At 41.0% G+C, this 23,555-nt stretch overlaps 1 protein-coding gene across 1 annotated transcript in view; it reads right to left on the reverse strand.

Moving 5' to 3' along the window:
• The window catches only part of LOC134216434 (neurotrimin-like), a 245,413-nt gene extending 232,192 nt beyond the window's left edge, over positions 1-13,221 (reverse strand). The window contains exon 1 of the mRNA XM_062695324.1: positions 12,521-13,221. Coding sequence (XP_062551308.1) covers positions 12,521-12,677 — 157 coding nt within the window. The 5' untranslated portion in view covers positions 12,678-13,221. The remainder of the gene's footprint in view (positions 1-12,520) is intronic.
• Positions 13,222-23,555: the final 10,334 nt, after the last annotated feature.

Raw genomic sequence — 23,555 nt, forward strand, 5'->3', positions numbered from 1 at the left:
CGCGCAGCAGCTGGAAGTGGCACTCCCAACGGAAGAGCAGCTAGGCGCAGCATCTCTTGAAGATGGCTGGAGAGAAATTCGATCCGCCATTGGAAGCACCGCAACAGCTGCACTAGGTACGGTGGCTCCGGATCAGAGAAACGACTGGCATGACGGCGAATATGAGCAGTTAGTTGAGGAGAAGAATGCACCTTGGCGAGATTGCTGCAAAACCGCACGAGGATCAATGAGGCACGATACAAACGGGCGCGGAACAGACAAAACTCGATTTTCCGGAGGAAAAAGCGCCAGCAGGAAGATCGAGACCGTGAAGAAACGGAGGAACTATACCGTGCTAATAACACACGAAAGTTTTATGAAAAGTTGAACCGTTCACGTAAGGGCCACGTGCCACAGCCCGATATGTGTAAGGACATAAACGGGAACCTTCTTACAAACGAGCGTGAGATTATCCAAAGGAGGCGGCAGCACTACGAAGAGCACCTGAATGGCGATATGGCAGACAACGGTGGTGGTATGGTAATGAACCTAGGAGCACACGCGCAGGACATGCGACTTCCGGCTCCGGGTCTCCAGGGAATCCAGGAGGAGATTGGCCGGCTGAAGAACAACAAAGCCCCTGGGGTTGACCAACTACCAGGAGAGCTATTTAAACACGGTGGTGAAGTGCTGGCTAGAGCGCTGCACTGGGTGATTACCAAGGTTTGGGAGGGTGAGGTTCGGCCGCAGGAGTGGATGGAAGGTGTCGTGTGTCCCATCTACAAAAAGGGCGATGAGCTGGATTGTAGCAAATACCGCGCCGACTAACACCAATTGCAAAAGAGTTCGTGGGGAAGTACCAGCACCAGGCGGGATTTATTGGTGAACGCTCTACCACAGATATTGCAGAAATGCCGCGAATACAACGTGCCCATACATCATCTATTTATCGACTTCAAAGCCGCATATAATACAATCGGGACCAGCTATGGCAGCTAATGCACGAAAACGGATATCCGGATAAACTGATACGGTTGATCAAGCCGACGATGGATCGGGTTATGTGCGTGGATCGAGTTTCAGGGGCATTCTCGGGTCCCTTCGAAACGCGTAGAGGATTACTGCAAGGTGAAGGGATACGAAGGGCAGGTATTGACACGAGTGGTACGATTTTCACGAAATCCGTCCAGTTATTTGGTTTCGCCGACGACATAGATATCATGGCACGTAACTTTGAGAGGATGGAAGAAGTCTACATCAGACTGAAAAGCGAAGCTAAACGGATTGGACTAGTCATCAACACGTCGAAGACAAAGTACATAATAGCAAGAGGCTCAAGAAAGGTCAATGTGAGTCACCCACCACGAATTTCTATCGGTGGTGACGAAATCGAGGTGGTTGAAGAACTCGTGTACTTGGGCTCACTTGGGTGACCGTCGATAACGATACCAGCAGAGAAATTCGGAAACGCATAGTGGCTGGAAATCGCACGTACTTTGGACTCCGCAAGACGCTCCGATCGAATAGAGTTCGCCGCCGTACCAAACTGACAATCTACAAAACGCTCATTAGACCGGTAGTCCTCTACGGACACGAGACCTGGACGATGCTCGTGGAGGACCAACGCGCACTGGGAGTTTCCGAAAAAAAAGTGTTGCGTACCATCTATGGTGGGGTGCAGATGGCGAACGGTACGTGGAGAAGGCAAATGAACCACGAGTTGCATTATCTGTTGGGAGAACCATCCATCGTTCACACCGCGAAAATCGGAAGACTGCGGTGGGCCGGGAACGTAGCCAGAATGTCGGACAATAACCCGGTGAAAATGGTTCTCGACAACGATCCGACGGTCGAGGTGCACAGCGGGCAAGGTGGATCGATCAGTTGGAGGATGATTTGCGGACCCTACGCAGAATGCGTGGTTGGCGAAGTGCAGCCATGGACCGAGCTAAATGGAGAAGACTTATGTATTGCACAGTCCAATCCGGCCTTAGTCTGGTAATAATAATGTTTGAATTAGTGTAAAACCAGTTTAAATGATCTAAATAAAAGATATTTTAGTTACTAGATAAAGATTGTCGCTGTCGTCGCTGTCAGGAACATCTTTTGCTGGCGAGGATAGGGTAGCTAAATGTCAAAGAAGGACAATCCATACGATTTGACAGGTATGTACCACACATGTTTCGGACAGCAGAACAAAGGGAACAGTAGCGACAATCTTTATCTAGTAACTAAAATATCTTTTATCTAAATGCACTCAATTAAAATGGGCTACCAAACAGTTCATTCTGTACCAACTGTGCGGTAATTCAAACTATTTTGATTGCTTGCAATTTATGGAAAAAGATTTAATAATTAGGAGTTGATTTTCCACTTAACCCAGTGGGATGGGGTGAGTGGAAAACCCATGTTATCTTGACCTTCAATTGTGATGAGTAGTTACATATAACTAAAATCAAAACGGTAATTGCTCTGAGTATCTTTTGTTGAATAATTTCATTGGCTTAACGGAATAGGTTCCCAAGAAACTCTCGTAATAGCTAGTGGAGGGCAGGATTTGCCTTCTCGAACATTAAGTGTACGTAAAATCTATAGGTTTGCCCCAAAGATGAACTTTTTATAGGAAAATGGGACTTACAGGGTTATAAACTAATCAACTTAATGATATGGAAATGCTAATATCATCTTCCAAACTTAGACGTACATGATAGAATTCGAGGAGGAAAGTATAGAATTGATAGTTCCGTTAGGATAGGGCAGGCATAAATAATGTTTTTATAGAAGTCGATTTGAAAGCGATCGGAGGGCAATATTTGTGATGGCACATATCACACGACCTTCCGAAGGGGGAGGGAAGAATATCAGTTTGGAAGCTAATATATCTCCACTTGCCAGTATATAAAAAACCCAGATTAATCCACCTACAGTGAGATTTTGACCCTTCCTTAGTTATAAGGATTTTTTTTCCAGACTCCAGTATTTAAAACGAGATAAAACTACTCAGCTTCCCACGGTGATTTACCGTGAAAGTGACAAAATAATTGCCTACCCAAAGGCGGATGTCATGGGTTAAGTGATAACTCAACGAATGTACTGTACTTCATGCTGCCTATCTATAAGGCGTTAATAACTATCGTAACGTTGGTTGTATATATTGTACTCGTAATTTCAGGGACCTCGATATTAATTTATCCAGAACTAACTAAATCTATAATTGATCTGAGCGAAACTCAATAGCGTTCAATAATAAGATATATTTCGCCTTATGAATGCCTAATTTGGTAAAACTAAACTTGTTTAATACCTCAAAAATGAGATTTTTTTTTTTATTATTGACTTTATTAAGGAGACTTTCAGCCCGAGGCTGGCTCGTCTCCGGAATAAATGAGCGAGATTTGTAGGGTAGTAAATTTCAGAATTTGCACACATACGCACACATACATACATACAAGTGAACTATTAGTGTCTCAAAACATGCACACATTTGCTATCTAGCTTCCACTGATGAAATTTTTGAAACTCCTTTCGATTTTTACGTTTTTTGCTTTTCGGAGAAGATTTTTTTGTACATACTTCTATTTGTTCCTCAATTAAAATCATTTGTTTCTTTGCAACAAATCAGAAAAATAGGCATAATTCCATATCATATCATTTGTTATAATTATATTTTTAATGTCAAAGTGAATTTGTTTCAAATACCATACATTTTATTCAATAATTCACGAGATTTCTTGATAGATTGATACGTAACACACCTGCGTAACGCATACAAAGTGAAATTATAGACACTTCCGAAGGAAGGGTCAAAAAGGAAAATATATAATTAAGAAATATAGTTCCTTATTAGCAGTGTATGGCAGCATATAAATGCATGAAACTATGAAAGCATAAAAATAAAAAATATGAAGATAAAAAAATAGCAAAATTTGAAAATATGAGAGACTAAAAATATGACATTATGAAATTAAGTAAATATAAATATAAACATATAAATATGGAAGCCCAACATATAAATATGGAAAAGTGAGGAAATAAATATACGAAAATAAAAAAATATTCAAATTCCAAATTAATGAAAAAATGAAAGTGGAGTAAAACTCATGTTTCTTTTGAAATTTCTGTCCAGATTGCTATCAGAAATCAAGGTAGATGTAGTCCATGACGATTACTACTCCGTACTACGCCCATCTGTACCACAACTAGGGGAAGGAAAGGAAATATTGCATATTATTATGTTGTATTAAGGTGAAGGTGGGTTGAGTATCAAACAATAAAAACTGTCATATACTGTAGTAGTAATGGTGTCGTATTTATAAAAACATAAAATATTAGTAGGGTGGTTCGAAAAACGACCCAGCTCCAACACGCTCACTCGATTCCGTCCCATGCTCTGCGTGTCCTCCAAAAACCGAATTGAACAAAAACTGGTTGAGCGCCAGTTCAAGTTTGTATGACAGAGGTGAGCCAGCCGAGGGCTGAAAACCTCTTAAATAAAGACGATAATAATAATAAGTTTGTATGAAAACTAGTATGGGAAACTAAACCTTTCATTACACTGGCTACAGCGCCTCCCCTCCAAACGCTGGCGAAAAGAGAACCCACATAGCTAGAAGCAACATTCCAGAGACTTCACTTCACAAATCGCACCACAGGAAAAATCCATTGATTACGTAGCGCAAAAAAATAGCATTTTATACACCGCTCACCCCCCAGTCACACTTTTTGTATGAAGTATATGCCCCTGGTGCGATAGATATCACAGACAAATTCTGGCTATTTTGTAGAATTATACGTTTCACTGATGCCTTCTGTAAAATTCAACCTCGCCATATCAACTGTTATACAAACCTGAGGTGCAGAGGTCCACGATAAGCCCCTATTCAAACTAACCCAAACCATCGGAGACACCTAACTGGAAGGGTTTGTTTTCGGCTTGCAGTCTTTATGATGAGCTGAATGATTTTTATGTACACCCAGGTTTTTTTTTACACGGTTTGGTTTTGGTCGTTTAAGACCTTCAGGGTCAATGAAGCAATGAGTTATCCCCACCAAAAAATTCACAAAAAATCAAAGAAAATTCAGGGGATATTTGAAAAGCTGTAAAAGTTCAGGTTAACCGAGAAATTAACGAATTCCAACCGCGTAAAAAAAAACCTGGGTGTAATCATCGCCGACGTTTCGGTGTTTGGTTCACACCTTCTTCAGGGGCTATTTATTTAGAGGAAATGCATAGGTAACGTAATTTAAATTGAAGTCTAACTACAGACTCACTTGACTAAAATCTTCGTCTTTTGTGGTGTTGTACAGCTGCTTGACAGTGTTTCGGTTGCGGTTCGCAATATTGATTTGTGGATTGCTGCGGCGGATAATGCCTTTGATAGCTGGTGTCAGTCCTGGTATATGTGGGATGGATCTGTACGTAGTTGAAGGGTCACGGGGGTAGAAGTCAAATTATTGTTGGGTTGGTGCAGCATTCTGTTTATCAATTTTTTGGGATAATCATTTCGAAGCAGATTCTCTATCATCAGTTTGTTTTGCTCATCTCTGTTGCTAGCCGTGCTGAGAGATCGTACCCGGTCAATGAAATTCAAAGCGACACCGAGTTTTTAATCCATGGGATGCATCGAGTGGAAATTAAGTAGCCTACCTGACGAAATAGGTTTGGCATACCAGTTCGTTCGTAGAGAATTGTCCTCGTTTCTGATGATGAGCATGTCTAGAAATGGCAGTTTTGCATCTTTCTCAACTTCACAGGTGAACTGCAGGTGTGAATTGTATGAGCTGAAGGCTTGTAGCGCAATATCTATCAGGTCTTTGGGAAGCACTAAAAACAGGTCATCTACGTATTTGCGAATAAAGTTAGTAGGTATGTTGGCTGAAATCAACAGGTTTTCAGTGACGATGTCCGATAGAATCGGCGACAGCGGGCTGCCCATCGCCGTTCCGAAAATCTGCATGAAATACCGGTGTTGAAAGCAGAAATAGCTCGAGTTGATGCAGAATTCGACTATTTCTAAAAACAGATCCAAGTTGATAGATGTGTTTGGGGAAATTTCGTTCCACATCATAATGATGTCGTGAATTACTAAACATTTTGGTATGTTAGTAAATAAGGACACAACATCGAATGACACGAGAATATGGCCTGGTGGTATGGAAAGGTTGTTGACATACTGACAGAAAGTTTTGGAGTCTCGTATGTTAAAACGGCTCGAAAATGATTGCTGGAGGATGTTGGATATATACTTAGAGAGATTGTATGTAGGTGCCGTGATGTTGGGCACTACGGGTCTTAGTGGAAGGTTCGTTTATGGGCCTTTGGTTGTCCATATATACGTGGGCATGTACCGTTGTAGCTTGAGAGATGATATTTGGTTTTTGTGTCGATTAATTTGAGCTGATGTAGTCTCTGGACTATGGAATTGTTGCCTCGTTGTATCTTGGCTGTCGGATCTGACTTAATGGGTTTGTATATGTTTTCGTCGTTCAACAGGTGGAGCATCTTGGCATTGTAATCTTCAACAAAACCTGCCAAAGCCGTCATTCCCCCTATAAAGTTTTCGGTTCAAACAAGTGACTGATTTCGAAAAGTGATGTTTAATTTGCATTCCATCAACATTTCGGCTGCTCATGTGCGGAAAAGTGAGTAAAAAATTTGATTTTTCCAGAGCCCTTTGAGGAGAAGTGAAGTGCAGTGATAAACCCACCAAATCGCGAACGGCTATTACATTGGCACGAAACTGCTGATTTCCCAACAAACAACGACAAGCTACAAATAAGCATCTAGGTTGAATTATTGTTTATTTGTGATCTTTGTAGCTGAATAAAATGGATGCTGAATAATTCGCTAGACAGATTTCATTTCAGCATTTAATCTAACTAATATTCGACATGGTCTATTTATTTGTTTACTACCTTTATTTGAAGTCGAACTTACGTTTTCGTTTTATCACATTTCAGCACATTGTGGAAGTTTAGCAATGTGCTTAACTAATGATTGTTCAAGTTCTCTGTTGGACTATGATGTGATGCTTTAAAAGGGTGGTCGAATTGAGTTTGAATAGTAAGTTAATAAGCAAGCATTAGACATCCTTCTTAACCTTTGTCCTTCTTAACCATTGGTTTTCACATTTATCTGAACTATCGCACAATGGGAAAAAAACATTATGCTTTTTCAGTTTGAGAGAAAATCTGGATTCTTGATCTGAAAAATTTGATTTATAGGAAAATAATTATTTGTTTTCAAGACATGCTTTTTATATTCGTGATTTATTAAGCTGTCGGAGATTAAAATGAACAAAACTTCTGGAGCAATGAAAAAAAAATCATGCATTCATGCGGAACTAAATTTACTTTAAATTAAATTAACATCGGAAAATTATTGAATCTTTGGTGTGTGGAATCCCAATATTATCGCATGGATGTTGATCTTTATTGCGGGGAAATTGGAATAATCTTAGCATTTGACAATCATATCGCAACCGTTTATCAAGAGATTCTGAGGAAGGTCGAATAAACATTGATTTTATTTTCATAAATTCATAAATAGCATTAAGGACGCATTTTATTTTATCGTTTATCGACATTATTTTTACGTATTTTTCCTAGTGTGCGATGGTTATGACTGGCTGAACAATGGTTGAAATAAAAATCTTGTACAGTTATTAACAAACTGTAGTTTGACAGATCGACTTTATTGAATAAGAGTCCAATTATGATTCATATTCAGCAATAAGATTATTTATGTTATGCATTGAGTGAGCCATATCTAACAAATCAAGGATGGCGCGAATGGCAACGATACCGGCGGATGATCAAATGACAGCAGTTCGAGACCCGATTTAGGAAAATTTTAAAATGATTATAAAATGATAATTTTAAAATGAAAATAGCAATTGCTTCAAAATACGTCCATTGGAGATCTTGATGATGTTACCTTCTATGCGTTATTATTTTCGAAGAATTCGCATGTAGCTGAATTGAGGCTTCGTTAAAATGCTTATTAAAGGTTTAATGAAACAGTTAATAAAGTTGTTTTTCAAAATAAGATGTTGTCGTTGTATAGCTTTGCCAAAATTGTGTGAACAAAGCTTGAACAGAAGTTGTAATAAGAAATAGTACAGACCAGAGTGTATGTAATCAAGAGTGGCGACACTGTCAGAATTGGAACAAAAATCATCTGTCATTCCCATACAAAATCGTGTTCCAAACGAGCAGGAGACCTGTCAAACGCGGCACATGTCGCCACTCTTATTTACATACACTCTGGTACAGACATAATTCAACACAGCGCTGAATTAAATCATCACACTGATGTTAGTTCAACTAGTGAATGTTTGTTGGGTTATTATATAATTCGAGCCGAAATACATAGTACTCTTTGGAGAAACATGTTCATTATCACGGGAAGTGAATAAATATGCTGTAAACAGGTTAGTAATTTCAGAGTGTAAAATAATCGATTTTTTTTTGGTGAAGACCACCTTTCTTCACTTGTCAGCTCACTTCCAGGCACATTCATTTTCGGCTCTGGACTGTCAATATTCAGTTGAATATTAGTCATTGAATATTTATGCACATTCTACAAATCGATAAATTATCTGAAATCTGAACACGTTTTTATTGAGTAAAGTAATTTACCACACAAAACTGAATCCGATTTGCATACGCGAGGCCCTTTCAACGGTAAACATCAATATAAACAATGCTAATTTTGTTTTCTTTTACACATAGTAAGCACACTCAGTGACAGTCGAATGAATGAGTTGGTGCAGCAGTCGTTTGACTATGTCATTCTATGTTTTGAATAATCATGCGATGTTTGTCAAAATTCGGACTGAAGTTGCTTCATGAAGATGAATATTTCATGCTCTGAGTAATTTGAATATTAAACTTTTGTTCGATGCTGTTCGATGCATTCGAAGGAGTGCGGAAGGTGTGGGGTTGACCCGTGGAAGGTCGGGTGCCATATTTACTCGCCATCGTGGTACTCTTCCAACTATGTCCTTAAAGAGAGGCTCTCCACTCAGCGACACCCTAATAAGTACCACGGAGTTGGATATTGGGAAGGTATTCGTTGGGTCAGGATTTGCCTGTAGCTGGCAATGTAATCGTGGTAGATCTTACCCCGTAACACGCCACGTAAAGGTGTCTACCCAGCGTTACGGGTATGATAATTCGAACTACGGACAAATTAGCTCAAAAGACTATTCATGGTTGCATGTCAGGAGCATCAGAGTGTCTGTAAATTATCCGTACAACAAAACAGGCTTATAATTTTATTTTTCAACAATTTGAAAAACCAGCATGCGTTGCAGGTTATTGTTAAAGGATTACATGAACCATGCTTTATTCTTTCAATTCAAAATGACCCCAGTATCCATCGAGCGCGTTGGAAAATAATCGCAATGGCCAGACGTGTTTATACAGATATATACTTATCAGACAGTTTTGATGGTCGTGTTTTGATTTTAATGTCTCAGTGTCATATTCCGTGTTTAGCTGACTGTTGTTTTTAAGATGGATCGTACCGAATAATAAATTCAATTCAAATCCGGTGAGCTGAAAGGCTATTCCTTTATGTTGAAAAAAACTAAAAAAAAACATTCACAGAGACTAAAAGTCTATTTTGTAGATAAGATGAGTATCAGAACTTCCCAGAATATACATCTGTTAATGCCTGCTGAGTTGTTCTGGCCATAGAGCTACTGATTCAGTCAATTAATGTCTGTTTCTGCTGTGTAGAAGCAAACTGTCAACATATGTACGGAAAATTTGCAGACACCCTGTAGCAGAGCATAAAATATTCACCTTCACGAAGCAACTTCGGGCCGAATATTGACAAACTTCGCATGATTATTCAGAACATAGAATGACTTATTCAGTTTTCTTCTTCACATATTCATTCATTTGATTGGTACTGAGAATGGTCACTGCGTTTGAAGAAAACTTAATTGGCCATGATTATGTTGACTTTTGGCACTAAAATTTATTAGTTTACGAAATCTAAATAAATACTCACTGACTGATATTTGATCGGAAATTGTCAATGTTCAGCCGAATATGAATACGTACGAAGTTAGGGTGACAAAGAAGGCCGATGGGCTTCACCAAAAACATTCGATTATTTAAAGCTCTGCCATGTAGTGCTAGATGGAAGTGGGTTAAGGCCGAAACTAACCTGGTGAATAGATACTTCGAACTGCTCTGGTTAAAGCAGAACTCGTCATCTTCTAACTCACATTCTAATTTGTTTCTAAAAAGTCGAATAAGAATCGCTTGCTCTGATTTATGTCCAACGGTTTATATATACCATCATCCGAGCTAGCGGAATTTGGATTTTAAGATAAATAAATGCAATTGGAAAAGGCTCACCAAATGTCCATGGACATTGAGGTTGCTATACCACTCTTTTATGGAACATTCATCTGCTAAGGGAGCGTAACTTGAGGAAATTTTAAATTTGTATTTGTCAATGGCACTTGATAATCTATTGAGATTAGTTGCCCACTCAGATCTTTATTTGATGAGTGAGTTTCAGAACGCAGTTTGTGTTAGAAAAATAATATTTTGGTTATAACTTTTGAGAATGTGGTCCTACCTAAATAATTTTCTATATAAAACAATGGAACAGTAGAACAAATGCAACTTGCTGCAGGGTTAAGGAAAAAATATGTTAGCCGTATTTTCTGATCGATATAGTTCTATCTGATCCATTTTCAATAAGAAATAATGAAATAGGACTCCTCGTTAAAGGTAACTTGTTACGAGTAAATCGGTTGAGGATAAATCCCGGAAAAATGAAAGAGATTTTGAAATGCATGTATTTTGGCCATAATTCTTGAACCTATAGTCCGATCTGATTGATTCTCATTGAGAAATAATGGGAGAAGATTCTGCGTAGACTGCAAGCAAATCGGTAATGGATAAACACCAAGAAAGTAAGCTAAACATTTGAACATATTTTGTTTGTAAAAAAAAGGATTTTGACCATAAATTTTAAGTATGTGTTTTAAGCCTTCTAAGTCCAACCAGGCACATTTTGGCAAGAGGCAATAGGAAAGGATTTTCTGTCGGATGCAATCTTTTGCAAGTACATAAATAGATTAAAGATAAGTGCATGAAAAATGAGCTAGACTTTTTGCGCACATACATACTTAGTTTACGAGAAAGGAAAAACAGGTTTCATCAGTGTATGATGCTTGATATTGACTACAATGAGCAGATGCGATGAATTTGGTGTAAATATTGATGAATATTTAGAATAAATAGCTGCGAAATGTGTTGTGTAAAATCCTCAAAACAATGTGGAGGAGAAAGTTTCCATCTTCGAAAAGAATGACCGAACTATACATTATATGGAAAAACAAAACTATTAACTATATATTTTTATATTTTCTGGTTTGTTGATTTTTATCAGTGTTGACGTAGGACTTACGTCTTTCTTTACTATACTGGGTGTCATTTACATTTTTGGAAATCGAGAGCGTTACGCTGAAAGGGGAGATTTTTTAAACTGTTTTAAATCATCAAACAGTATGAAATTTTACAACTGATATATTTATTATTTGAGCAAAGTGTATTTATGATAAACGGAATAATCAATAACATTATTTAGGATGTGCAATATGTTCTAGACCAACATTTGAAAAGGGCGTAACAGCCAAAATGTATTCCTTATTATTCTTCTTCTACATATATCGCTATATATGTGGACGAAGAATCAGAAGGAATAAATGTTGGCTGTTACGCCCTTTTCAAATGTTGGTCTTGTGTTAATCTTAACTTTAACAGGACATACTCGGTAATATAGTGGCTACCGCTTCAGCCTTATAAGTCGGAGGTCGTGTGTTCAATCCCAAGATCATCCCTTTCCTACTCTCACACTTCACATTCTACCAAAAAAATTCGTCTGTAATACCTTTCGCTCTATCAATTACTTTAAAAAAAAACTCTCGTGGAAACTATGAGAGGTCGTCTAGTTCTTTGCATTTCTCTTAAGCAAGTGTTCAGCTAACCATCTTTTTCCTTCCTCATCATTAGCAAGAACGTGGCCAAAATAGATCTCGACTATTGGAGAGTGCTTTGCTTCCATCTGAGACGTAATGATTAGTTCCAAATCAATATCTGTGGTAAGGGATCATACACTAATCACGTAAGGAATTTTTTACCGGTTTTAAACCTCCCTTCTGATAACTGCAATGTTGACTGTTGAATGACAGTTAGTGCTACATAATCTAAATTTAAAATATTAAGATTCAGAAGACCCCTTTTACTAGAAATTCTGGCTACATCTCGGCCATCATTGTTTTAACATTCCGCTTATATACATTTTCAATCCTACATGTACCCTTTAGAACCAATTTTCATTTTCAATTTCATTATAACCGGCAGGTGGTTTTCATTCGTCTAACTTTCTGCACCAACTGAAACAGTAATAACGTGTCATCGACATTTCGTGTCCATACCAATCTCAAAGTTCCTTTGGATCATGTTATACCGTTTGATTTCGGGTGATATTAAAATTCCAACCAATACTTACCGTTTGCGACTAATCCACCGTTGGACGAAGGAGCAGCGACCGATTGCACCGTTTGAGACATCGTCCCGGCAAGTAGCAGTGACGGGAGCAAAACTCGTGGCAACACTGTTGCCCACGGCATCAAGAGGGTGCCCACCCCTACTCGCACTGGGGGCATTCTCTCCAATCAATTATCAGTACTCAGCAACGGACGAGAAAACCGGCAAACAGCCGCGTCTATACGGTGCCACGGGCTATGAGCGTGTAGGAGGCTTGGCAACCGGCCACCAACGGTCAGGACAAACAAGCTCCGAAACTAGTTTAACAAGGTGTCAAACACAATCGTGGCAATCGCCATGAACATCCGGTTGTTGCAGTTTATCACACTACCACCGAGTTATGCAATTTCCATTTCCTGCGGATTCCAGGAATGCCACTTCAATCCTCAAAGCAAATCAATCATACGGCAATTATCACTAAACTTGATGTAATGAGTAAACGATTAGCAAGCCCAACAAATTCATACACATGTTACGGTTGATCAAAGACCGCTTTCAACAGTATTGCACGGGATTTGCATAATAAATTCCATAATCGAAATTACACAATTCAAACTAAGCCATGATAATCCACCTCATTACAGGTGACCGCTAATCCACGACGCACACTCTCTTCATCAATTCACTTAAACTGGAAACCGACTCGCGAGTTCGCGAAAAACCCAACCGTACAACAGCGCATCCGAAACGACACTGAAAAGAAACGGTCAACAGATTCCACACCGAGGGTTCCGTTTATCTCGGCGAAATACCAATTTCATATTTATTCATCATCACAGTTCAGAGCACGGACTACCGCCAGAGATCCACCGCTATGCTGCACTACACCAACAATCAGTGGTATCATTATCGTCGTCATCGCCGTCATCAGTAGCAACAACGAAACATACGCTCCCAATGTTTACCTTTCGAATTTTAGCATTTTTCTCTCGGATCTCCCAAACTATATTCCCCATCTCAAGCAGATTTCCATGCTTCCGCCAGTTGACACAACATCTCGGAAAAACAATCTCTCTCCGCAGCATCCACCGCGATCTTCATTCTCTCTTTGTTTACATTTTCACACCTTGACGCCCAAGCGAATCCTTTCCACGCTTTCCACAACAACACAAAAGGAAACGTGACAACCGGCAAGAGAGTGCAAAGCGAACGGGAGAATAAAATTCAAACTTCGACTGAGAGCGATCGGGTCGAACCACGCGATGGAAACGATACCATTATGCGCATGTCTTCAATTTTCCCCTCTTGAGTCGAACAGCTGAGGATTTCTGATCCGCTACTCCCAGCGGACAAACTTCCCTCCCACCAAACCTTATTCAGCGGACCGTTGGTTCGACACGCGCAAGTGAGGATCTTTTTTGCTCTCATTTCCCCTCTTCGGGAGAACATTCCCCCACCCACCGGAAATCGCCAGTGGAAAAGCGTCGTTCGACCAATCAACGCTCGGCTCAGAGCGCCTTTTACTCGAAAGAAGTCCCATTTCTTTCCTACGACAACCGACAACGTTACTGTTCGGAGAAGGAAAAACTTTGGCCATATATTCTTGCATTCACCTCGGTCCTTCCTCACCTTCGCCCTTCTTGTCGCCCGAAGAAACTGGCTACAACAATGGACGAATATATAACGGCCTGGATGCAGCTTCTTCGTCCTCGACTTACTTTCGCATCTCTAATGGAAGACAGTTTTCAAGCTCATGTCTCACGGAGAAAGATGTTTCGCCTAAATTATTTCCGTCTGGCTCCACAGCTGAAAACTTGGCCATTCTAGAAAGGATGGTCGGATGTGAGGAAAAAGGCAGGAAGGACACTCCCTTCCAAAGATGAATGCGCACCTATAGTAAACTGACGACGTGTGCTGTGTGACCAAATTTTAGGGGGCTCAAACAGTCGTGGCGGTACAAAATGACTGTCTGTCTGCTTGTAACATTGACCCCGGCACGTGAGAGACTTAGGAAAGCTGCATTTGCATAAAAACGCTTATTTACCGGCGCTGTTGGTAGCCACTCTCTTCCTCCTGCAGCGCTTATCCACCAACCAGAGGAACAGATGGCAGGAGAAGCATATAAGGTAAAGCATCATCTGATTAGATGACGTCTGCCGGTGTGGTTGAATGTTTGGGGCGTTCAGCCATACTTGATGTTGCTACTGAAAATGTGAGCTTCTCAGCGTCTTAGGATAGCCAATGGCGTCCAGACGTCGTTCTCGTTGACATGATAAGTGTGTCAACTGCAACGAAGAAGATGTCGTTCGCGTCGCCGGAAGACAAAAGGGCGACTTACGTACCTACAATGCGCTTGGGCGCCTTCTATCTATACGACTACGTGTTGAAATATGCGAGACGATATGGACCGGTATTATCGACGCGACAATTTTGTATGTTTCGATGGTAGCTAGCAATAAGAAGGACATATAAATGCGGGGGTCAATTACACTGATACTTTGTTCTCACAATGCTATCACGTATGATAAACAGTTCAATACCAAATTATCAAAACGACTTATCTGCTTTTGTAAACAAAGATTCAATCGTCGATTTGACGAATCTGATCGCACTCCCACGCAAACCAACACCACCAAAACGTAGGTGAGGCTTTCTGCTACCTGTTGATGGTGTTGGTTTGCGTGAGAGTGCGATCAGATTCGTCAAATCGACGATTGAATCTTAGTTTACAAAAGCAGATAAGTCGTATTGAAAATTTGGTATTGAGTTATGCTTATCGATTACAAAAATTTGGGTACACTAACAAAAGTCGGAATCACAAAAGGCAGAAACTCCAAAAGCAGACCATCCTACATAGTGATCCCCAAAGTGCGGCCCTCTAAGCCTTCTCCTGCGGCCCGCGAAGGTTTTCTGAGAATACACTAAAGATGGCACATTGATAACCATTATACGACACGAAAAGCTTTTTATCATTCCCAATATCTCGGAGTATTCGGGAAGCTATCAACTTCACATCAATATGATGTTTAAGCTCGATTTGTACATCGTGAATAGTTTTATCATTATGATTCGTGAAATGCATAACCTCATGCATAGATGATATGTAGTAAGGTGGTTCAAAAAATCGATATTGCTCCACAGTGCTCATCTGATTCTTTATTATGTTCTGAGTGTCCTCTGAAAATTTGAGCTCATTTGGATTAAAACTGATTTAGCACAAGCGATTTCAAGTTTTCATGCAAATTAGGAGAAATTTATTTTCTCAGTTTACTGTAAATGACGCTTCCGTATTAAGCGCAGGTTAAAATAAAACCTACATAGCTAAAAGGAATACTCAACAGCTTTCACCCAACGAAAACTGCATGTTGATTAATCGCCCCAATCAGGGAATCAATATTCGGGCAACGCCTAACAATATACCCTTTGTCGTCAACAGAGTTTGTTACTGACAGCAACAAGCCTTTGTCAGAACCCGAACACAATATGACAAGAATCAGTTAGCTTGCATGTTCTGATTTTTCCGAGAATACGATGCTAATTTTGTAATCAGAGTTAGATTCTCGAATATTTCCATAAAACCAAAAACTATGACAGCTTAAAACCGAGATTTGCTGTAGATATAATGCAAAATAACGGGTTTAAAAGTTAACAACAAAATTGTCTTCTTTTTTGTTGCTGACAAAATATTTCGGATCTTTGTCATTATTATCTCCGACAAAAACAAAGCTTTGTCGTTGGTTCTCTTTTGTCGCTTGTTTTGCATACGCATCCAAGAAAAATTGATTCCCTGGCCCCAATAATTAGTAATCGATTTTAAGACAGGATGCGAATCTTTAGTCATGATCGTTAAACTTCTTTGAGGGCATCACTGAAATGTGCAGTCCAACATAGTAGCCTGAATTTGTGTGTGCTATCTTTCGTGCCAAAAACAGCAATGTTGCCTGTTGAGGAGTTATGCAATTAGCTCCAGAAAACCACGGTATAGATTAAATTCGATTACTTATTATTGGAGCGATTAATTAAGATGCGGCTTTCACTGAGTGAAAGCTGTTGAGTATTCCTTTTAGCTATGTAGGTTTTCTTTTAATCTGCTCTTAATGAGGAAGCATGCAAACTTGAAACGGCTTGTGCTAAATCAGTTTTAATCCAAATGAGCTCAAATTTTCAGAGGACACTCAGAACATGATAAAGCGCTGTGGAGCAAAATCAATTTTTTGAACCACCCTAATATGTAGTGGTAGGCACTGCACAGAGGCGACCCAGGACGGGTTGGTTCGATGTGGAGTGTCAGAGAGTGACAGACGAGAAGAACGTTGCCAGAAGCCGGATATTGGTGTCGGGTACCCGATCGAATAGAGTTCGGTACAAGGAAGCAAGAGCAGCCGAAAAACGAACCCACCGCAGGAAGAAAAAAGTGTACGAAGAACAAGTTATTAGTGAGGCGCAGGAAAAAATGGAGCAGAACGATATGCGGAGGTTTTATGAGTCTGTGAATGGCGTGCGGAGAAAGACAGCGCCATCACCTGTCATGTAACTGAAGTGGCTGCCAGGTGGAAGCAACACTTCGAGACTTTGTTGAATGGAGGAAGTGACGGTGCATCGGTGAACAGAATAAATATTAGCGACGATGGACAAGCTGTGGAATCACCTACACTAGATGAGGTTAAAAAAGCTGTTAACCCTTTATAAGGCAGACGAATCTAAACAATAAATTAACAAAAACAACAATAGGACACAATGTTGACATGGTATTAAACTCAAATGTATGTTTGTTATACATTAAACAGTTCAGAAACATTGAAAAATTGGTGGCAATATAGTTGCCACTGCCCGCCAAGCGGTAAAACATTGGTGGCAATATAGTTGCCACTGCCCGCGAAGCGGGACAACATTGGTGGCAATATAGTTGCCACTGCCCGGCAAGCGGGAAAACAGGCAACAACAAAAATATAAAAAGATTTTTAAAAATTTGGTTTTACGTAGAACCAGTCAAATCAAGGTACGTTACATTTTTTGGTGAAGAGTCCTAGTCAGAAAACGCATTATAAGTGAAAAAATTTTTTTTCGCGTTTTTTCTCCCAAGGGGGGACCCTTGGGAAAAAAACACAATTTCGTCAAAAATCCAAAAACCAAATATACAGAAAGGCAAAGCTTTTTTCACGCTAATCACGTAATAATCTAACACAGGAGATTCAAAATAATTGATACCAACGGGAAAAAATATATCTTTGTCGTTTTTTTAACGAATTATAACTGAAAATCCTTCTTCCACTCGAAATTTACGATCTGTTCGTAAAAAAACTGTTCTCAAATTGACATTTCAATTTTTTTATGGCTCAAACTCATCTGGGGTGTTACTAGGAAGCAAATAAAGCCACTACATGTGAAATAATAAGTAGAGCTCTTGTTAATAAATAGAAAAACATATTATTTGTTGGTGGCAATATAGTTGCCACTGCCTTATAAAGGGTTAAAGAGCTAAAAAACAATAAAGCTGCGGGGAAGGACCAGCTCCCGGCTGAACTTCTCAAACATGGCAGTGAGCAGCTTTATGAAGTTCTGCACCATATTATGTCGAAAATATGGGAAGACGAGGAAATGCCTGCTAGCTGGTTGGACGGCCTCATTTGCCCTCTCTTTAAGAAAGGGCACAGACTGGAGTGCGCCAATTACCGAGGAATGACCCTCCTTAATTCGGCGTACAAAATTATGTCCCGTATTCTGTTCAACAGATTGAGACCGTTTGAAGAGTCCTTCGTCGACGAATACCAAGCAGGTTTTCGTGAGGGCCGATCAACGATTGATAAATTCCGGGAGTACAACTTGCAGACACATCATCTGTTTATTGATTTCAAGGCGGCGTACGATTCAGTGAAACGGAATGAATTATGGCAAATTATGCTTGAACATGGTTTTCCGGCGAAACTGATACGGCTGATTCGTATAACGTTGGACGGATCGAAATCCAGCGTAAGGGTTGCGGATGAAATATCGACGTCATTTGTTACCTTAGATGGATTAAAGCAGGGTGATGCACTCTCGAATCTACTGTTCAATATAGCGCTCGAAGGAGCGATTAGGAGAGCTGGTGTGCAAAGAAGCGGTACCATTATCACAAAATCGCATATGCTCCTGGGATTTGCGGACGATATCGATATTATCGGAATTGATCGCCGTGCCGTGGAAGAGGCTTTTGTGCCTTTTAAGAGGGAAACAGCGAGGATTGGACTCACGATCAATACCAGCAAAACGAAGTACATGGTCGCTGGCAATCAACGTGGGTTCATTAGTGGTGGTGGTAGCGAAATGGTGCTGGATGGTGAAAAATTTGAAGTGGTAGAAGAATTTGTGTATCTTGGAACATTAGTGACGTGCGATAATGATGTTACCCGCGAGGTGAAAAGGCGTATTGCAGCTGCAAATAGGGCTTATTGCGGACTTCGTAACCAGCTTAAGTCCCGTAGTCTGCAAACGAAAACAAAACTCGCGCTGTATACTACTCTGATTCTTCCGGTGGCTTTATGCGGCCATGAGACATGGACGTTGAAGGAGGCTGATCGAAGAGCTCTCGGAGTGTTTGAGCGTAAGGTGCTGCGGACAATACTCGGCGTTAAACAGAAGAACGGTATCTGGCGGCGTCGCATGAATCACGAATTGTACCAGGTGTATAAAGGGCTGGATATTATTAAGCTTATACAACACGGCAGACTACGGTGGGCTGGTCACGTTGTTCATATGCCGGAAGAACGTCAAGCGAAGATAATATTTATTAGAGAACCCGGAAGAGGTTGCAGGCTTCGTGGAAGGCCGCGTACACGATGGCTTTTTGCAGTTGAAGAGGACCTGAGGACGCTCAATGTTCAGGGCGACTGGAAGCGATTGGCCCAGGATCGATTCCAGTGGAGAAGGATACTCCATTCGGCGTAGGTTCATCGAAGGGCTGTAGCCCATCAAGTAAGTAATATGTAGTCCTTACTTACTTACTTATGGATCCTGTACACCTCCGGTGGTGCAAAGGGCCGACTTGAAAGATCTCCATCCTGAGCGTTGCCCGGCTATCGCTTTAACATGTTGCCAGGTTAGATTTCGGTCGACTTCTTTTATTTCTTTATTGAGGTTTCGCCGCCATGAGCCTCTGGGTCTGCCTCTGCTGCGATGTCCCGCTGGCTTCCAGTCTAATGCTTGTTTACAGATTTCGTTTCCGCCCCTACGTAGAGTGTGGCCGACCCAGCCCCACTTTCGTTCCCGAATTTAAATTGCTATCGGCCTCTGGTTTCAGCGACGATGGAGCTCGTTGTTTGAGATCCAGTTGTGAGGCCATCAGGCCCGAATTATATACCGCAGGCATCTGTTAATGAACACCTGCAGCCGTTGAGTGTTCTCCACTGATACACACCATGTTTCGCTAACGTATAACAGCACAGATTTCACGTTAGAGTTGAAAATTCGTATTTTGGTGCGTTCACTTATCTGCCTGTTTTTCCCTTTATTTCTTAAACTCGCATAGGCAGCCCTTGCTTTCTTGATCCGTGCGCCTATGTCGATCTTGGTACCGCCGTCTGACGCCATTTGGCTACCAAGATATTGGAAGCTTTCAACATTCTCCACTGGTTGCCCGGCTACTGTGAAACTGGAAGGAGTCACCGTGTTTACATCCAACGATTTGGTTTTGTTAACGTTGATGACTAAACCTGCCGAGGAGGAGCGCTCAGCAAGGTCGTTGCGATTACTCTGCATATCAGAGCGCCGTTGCGCGAGGAGTGCAACGTCATTTGCCAATTCAAAGTCGTTTAGGTGCTCCATGGTTAAAGGCTGCCATAACAGCCCGCGGTTTGTTTCACGGTCAATCACATCTACCAGAATCTCATCGATTACGATGAGGAACAGTAACGGTGATAGAATACATCCTTGCCTCACACCAGCTACGACCCGGATAGGGTCGGACAGGACCCCATTGTGCAGCACTCTACACGAAAAGGCCTCGTACTGTGCTTCGATGAGGCCGATGATTTTCTCAGGAACCCCCTTGCGTCTCAGGGCGCCCCTAACGAGCAACATGGATTCATGCCCGGCAGATCCGTTAGTACAAACTTGCTTGATTTCACGACTACTTGTATGACAGCAATGGAAGAAAAAGCGCAGGTGGACGTTATATATACGGATTTGAAAGCGGCTTTTGATAAAATTGACCACAAGATACTCCTTCGGAAATTGTCGCGATTGGGCGTTTCGGATAGACTCGTTGCATGGTTTACATCATACCTGTCTAGCAGAATACTGCGAGTTAAGTACGGAGCTGGTATTTCTTCGCCGTTCACCTGTTCTTCAGGTGTCTCACAAGGAAGCAATCTGGGACCGTTACTGTTTGTCATATTTTTCAACGACGTAACAACTTCCCTTGGATTTAAATGCAAGCTGATTAATGCCGATGATCTGAAAATATGCATGGTAGTGCGCTGTATTGAAGACTGCTCTCATCTACGCTGATTAATAGATTTGCTCTCTGGTGTCAAGAAAATAAGCTTGTGATCAGCGTTCCAAAATGTGCTGTGATGACTTTCCATCGCTCTAAGGATCCGGTAATATTCGATGACTACATCGATAACTGCTGCCTCAAGAGGGTGGACCACTTAACAAATCTTGGCGTTGTATTGAATTCAAAGCTCAGTTTTCACGCCCATTATGCGTCGATCATTTCCAAAGCCAATCGTCAACTTGGCTTTGTGACTAAAATTGCAAAAGAATTTACTGATCCACATTGTCTAAAGGCACTGTATTGCTCCCTTGTAAGGCCAATTCTCGAAAGCTCATCCATTGTATGGGCGACGTTACATGGAATCTGAGAATCGAGCGTATCCAAAAACGAGACATCTTCCGTGGCGGCCGCGAATCTTCCTGCCTATCCCAAACGCTGCCAATTGCTTGGTCTTGATACCTTGGATCGGCGACGGAAAATTCAGCAGACTACTTTTATTGTAAAGTTGCTGAACGGAGAAATCGATTGCTCCCATCTCCTTTCGTTGATTGGATTCCGCGTACCTGGAAGAATGCTGAGACAGCGGACATTGCTGCACACTGGATTTCATCGCACTCTATTTGGTTATAACCAGCCCATATGTACCATGATTCGTTTGTTTTCATCGATTGAAGCTGCATTCGATTTCGGAATTTCCACATCCCAGTTTGTGAATAGATTAAAAAGACAGAACCTAATTTAAGCTAATATTCATGTTATTCATTAAGACTGTTGAATGTCAGATGAATTATAAATAAACAAATAAACAAATATTCTCGTGATTGAGACGGTCGAAAGCTTTTTCGTAGTCAATGAATACCAAGTAAAGGGACTTCTGGAATTCGTTGACCTGCTCCAGAATGATGCGGAGCGTGACAATATGGTCCACACAGGATCTTCGCCCCGCTTAAGCATGTATTATACCTCTGTTGCTATTTCCCATCGTAGTCGACGAAATCATGGATCTCTTTAGCAATCTACCTATAGAGCAATCGAACGAGATGATGATACTGCTAGTAGCACATTTATGACTGATTTAGTTGCTACAATTCTAATGTGACTCGATATGGTTGATCATAAGTCACATAAACCTGTATGTGACAAGTGTGCTGCTCGGGTCTACTAACGCCACAACGCTCTACCAAGTATCTGAATGACCTGGTCGTATGCTCCCACTCAACAAACTCCAAGTCCACGGTAGCCAGGCAAACAATGAAGAAGGTCGAAACCAAAGCCAGCCAACGTCGGACGGCGGACCAAGATCAACATAGAACATGAAGATCCAATCTGTCCAGACAATGCACCAAACCTCGAATACTCAACTCTAACATAAAATCTGCGATGTTCTACATTGGTGAGACTTGGCGCGTATTGGCAGAGATCACATAGATTTGCAAGTATTCATCACCCGATGTCTATGTTTTACAGCTCGCGCCTGGTGGGCTCACAACTGGATACCGAATACTGAGACCCATCGACGATCCAATATCAACGGCAACTCCACAGTGTGAATGAGCGTAGACCAGCCACACACAGCGTAAGATCAGAGACGAAATCTGCAAGCAAGCGCTGGAATCCGGCTGGACATCGCAGCAGAGGCAGACCCAGGATCGCATGGCGACAAAACCCAGACAGAGACAACAGTGAACAACAAACAAAATTGATGGGAATCAGACTTGGGCTCAAGCCAAAGATGGAGATCCTTAACGTTGGCCCTATGTACCCTAAAAGGTACTCAGAACACAAGAGTGGGTGTGTGAGAATTGGATCCCACTTAATCAATGCCACATGTACATGAGTGCTGAGAAAGAAACCAATCATAGTGCCGTATAGCCTATGAATTGTGTAACTTTGGTTTGCTAAGTAATAGAGCTAAGCTAAGTAATAGATTTTTTTAGAACTTGTTTGGAAGAATGTTTTATTTTTCATAAAACAAGTGGAACTGTAACTCTCAAAAAGCAAGGTTGTTTTCAGTGTATCGTACCTTGGAGTAAGATAAACCAAAATCTGCAATCAGACACCTAATAAGACATCTCAGATCGTGTAAGGATTGGGAAGCGCCTAGACAGCAATCGTCTTGCGTGAGCCGAAATAGCCTCCTTAAGACTAAATAGAAACCCCGCAGCTGATCCACGCATATTTCTTGCAAGAGTAGGTTCAACGTCCATTGCATCCTCTCTACTGGTTGATCCGAGGCAGTATCTATGCCGCAAGTAGCATGTCATTTCAATAATTTTAGGAACGTGAGCATGATATGACGAGCTTCACCGATTCTACTTCAAACTTCACCTATCTAAATTAATGATTTCGTGTGTGTGTTACTTCTACGTGAAGTTAAACGATTTACAATGATATGGAAATGCTAATATCATCTTCCAAACTTCGACGTACATGTTCATGTTCCGTACATGTTCCGTTAGGATACGGCAGGCATGAAGAATGTTTTTATAGAAGTCGATTTGAAAGCGAGCGGAGGTCAATATTTGTGATGGCACATATCACACGACCTTCCTTCTGCCAAGCTCCCGTAGCTTCCACACTG

Source organism: Armigeres subalbatus, chromosome 2 (assembly GCF_024139115.2).
Source record: "Armigeres subalbatus isolate Guangzhou_Male chromosome 2, GZ_Asu_2, whole genome shotgun sequence".
In the NCBI taxonomy this organism is placed as follows: domain Eukaryota; kingdom Metazoa; phylum Arthropoda; class Insecta; order Diptera; family Culicidae; genus Armigeres; species Armigeres subalbatus.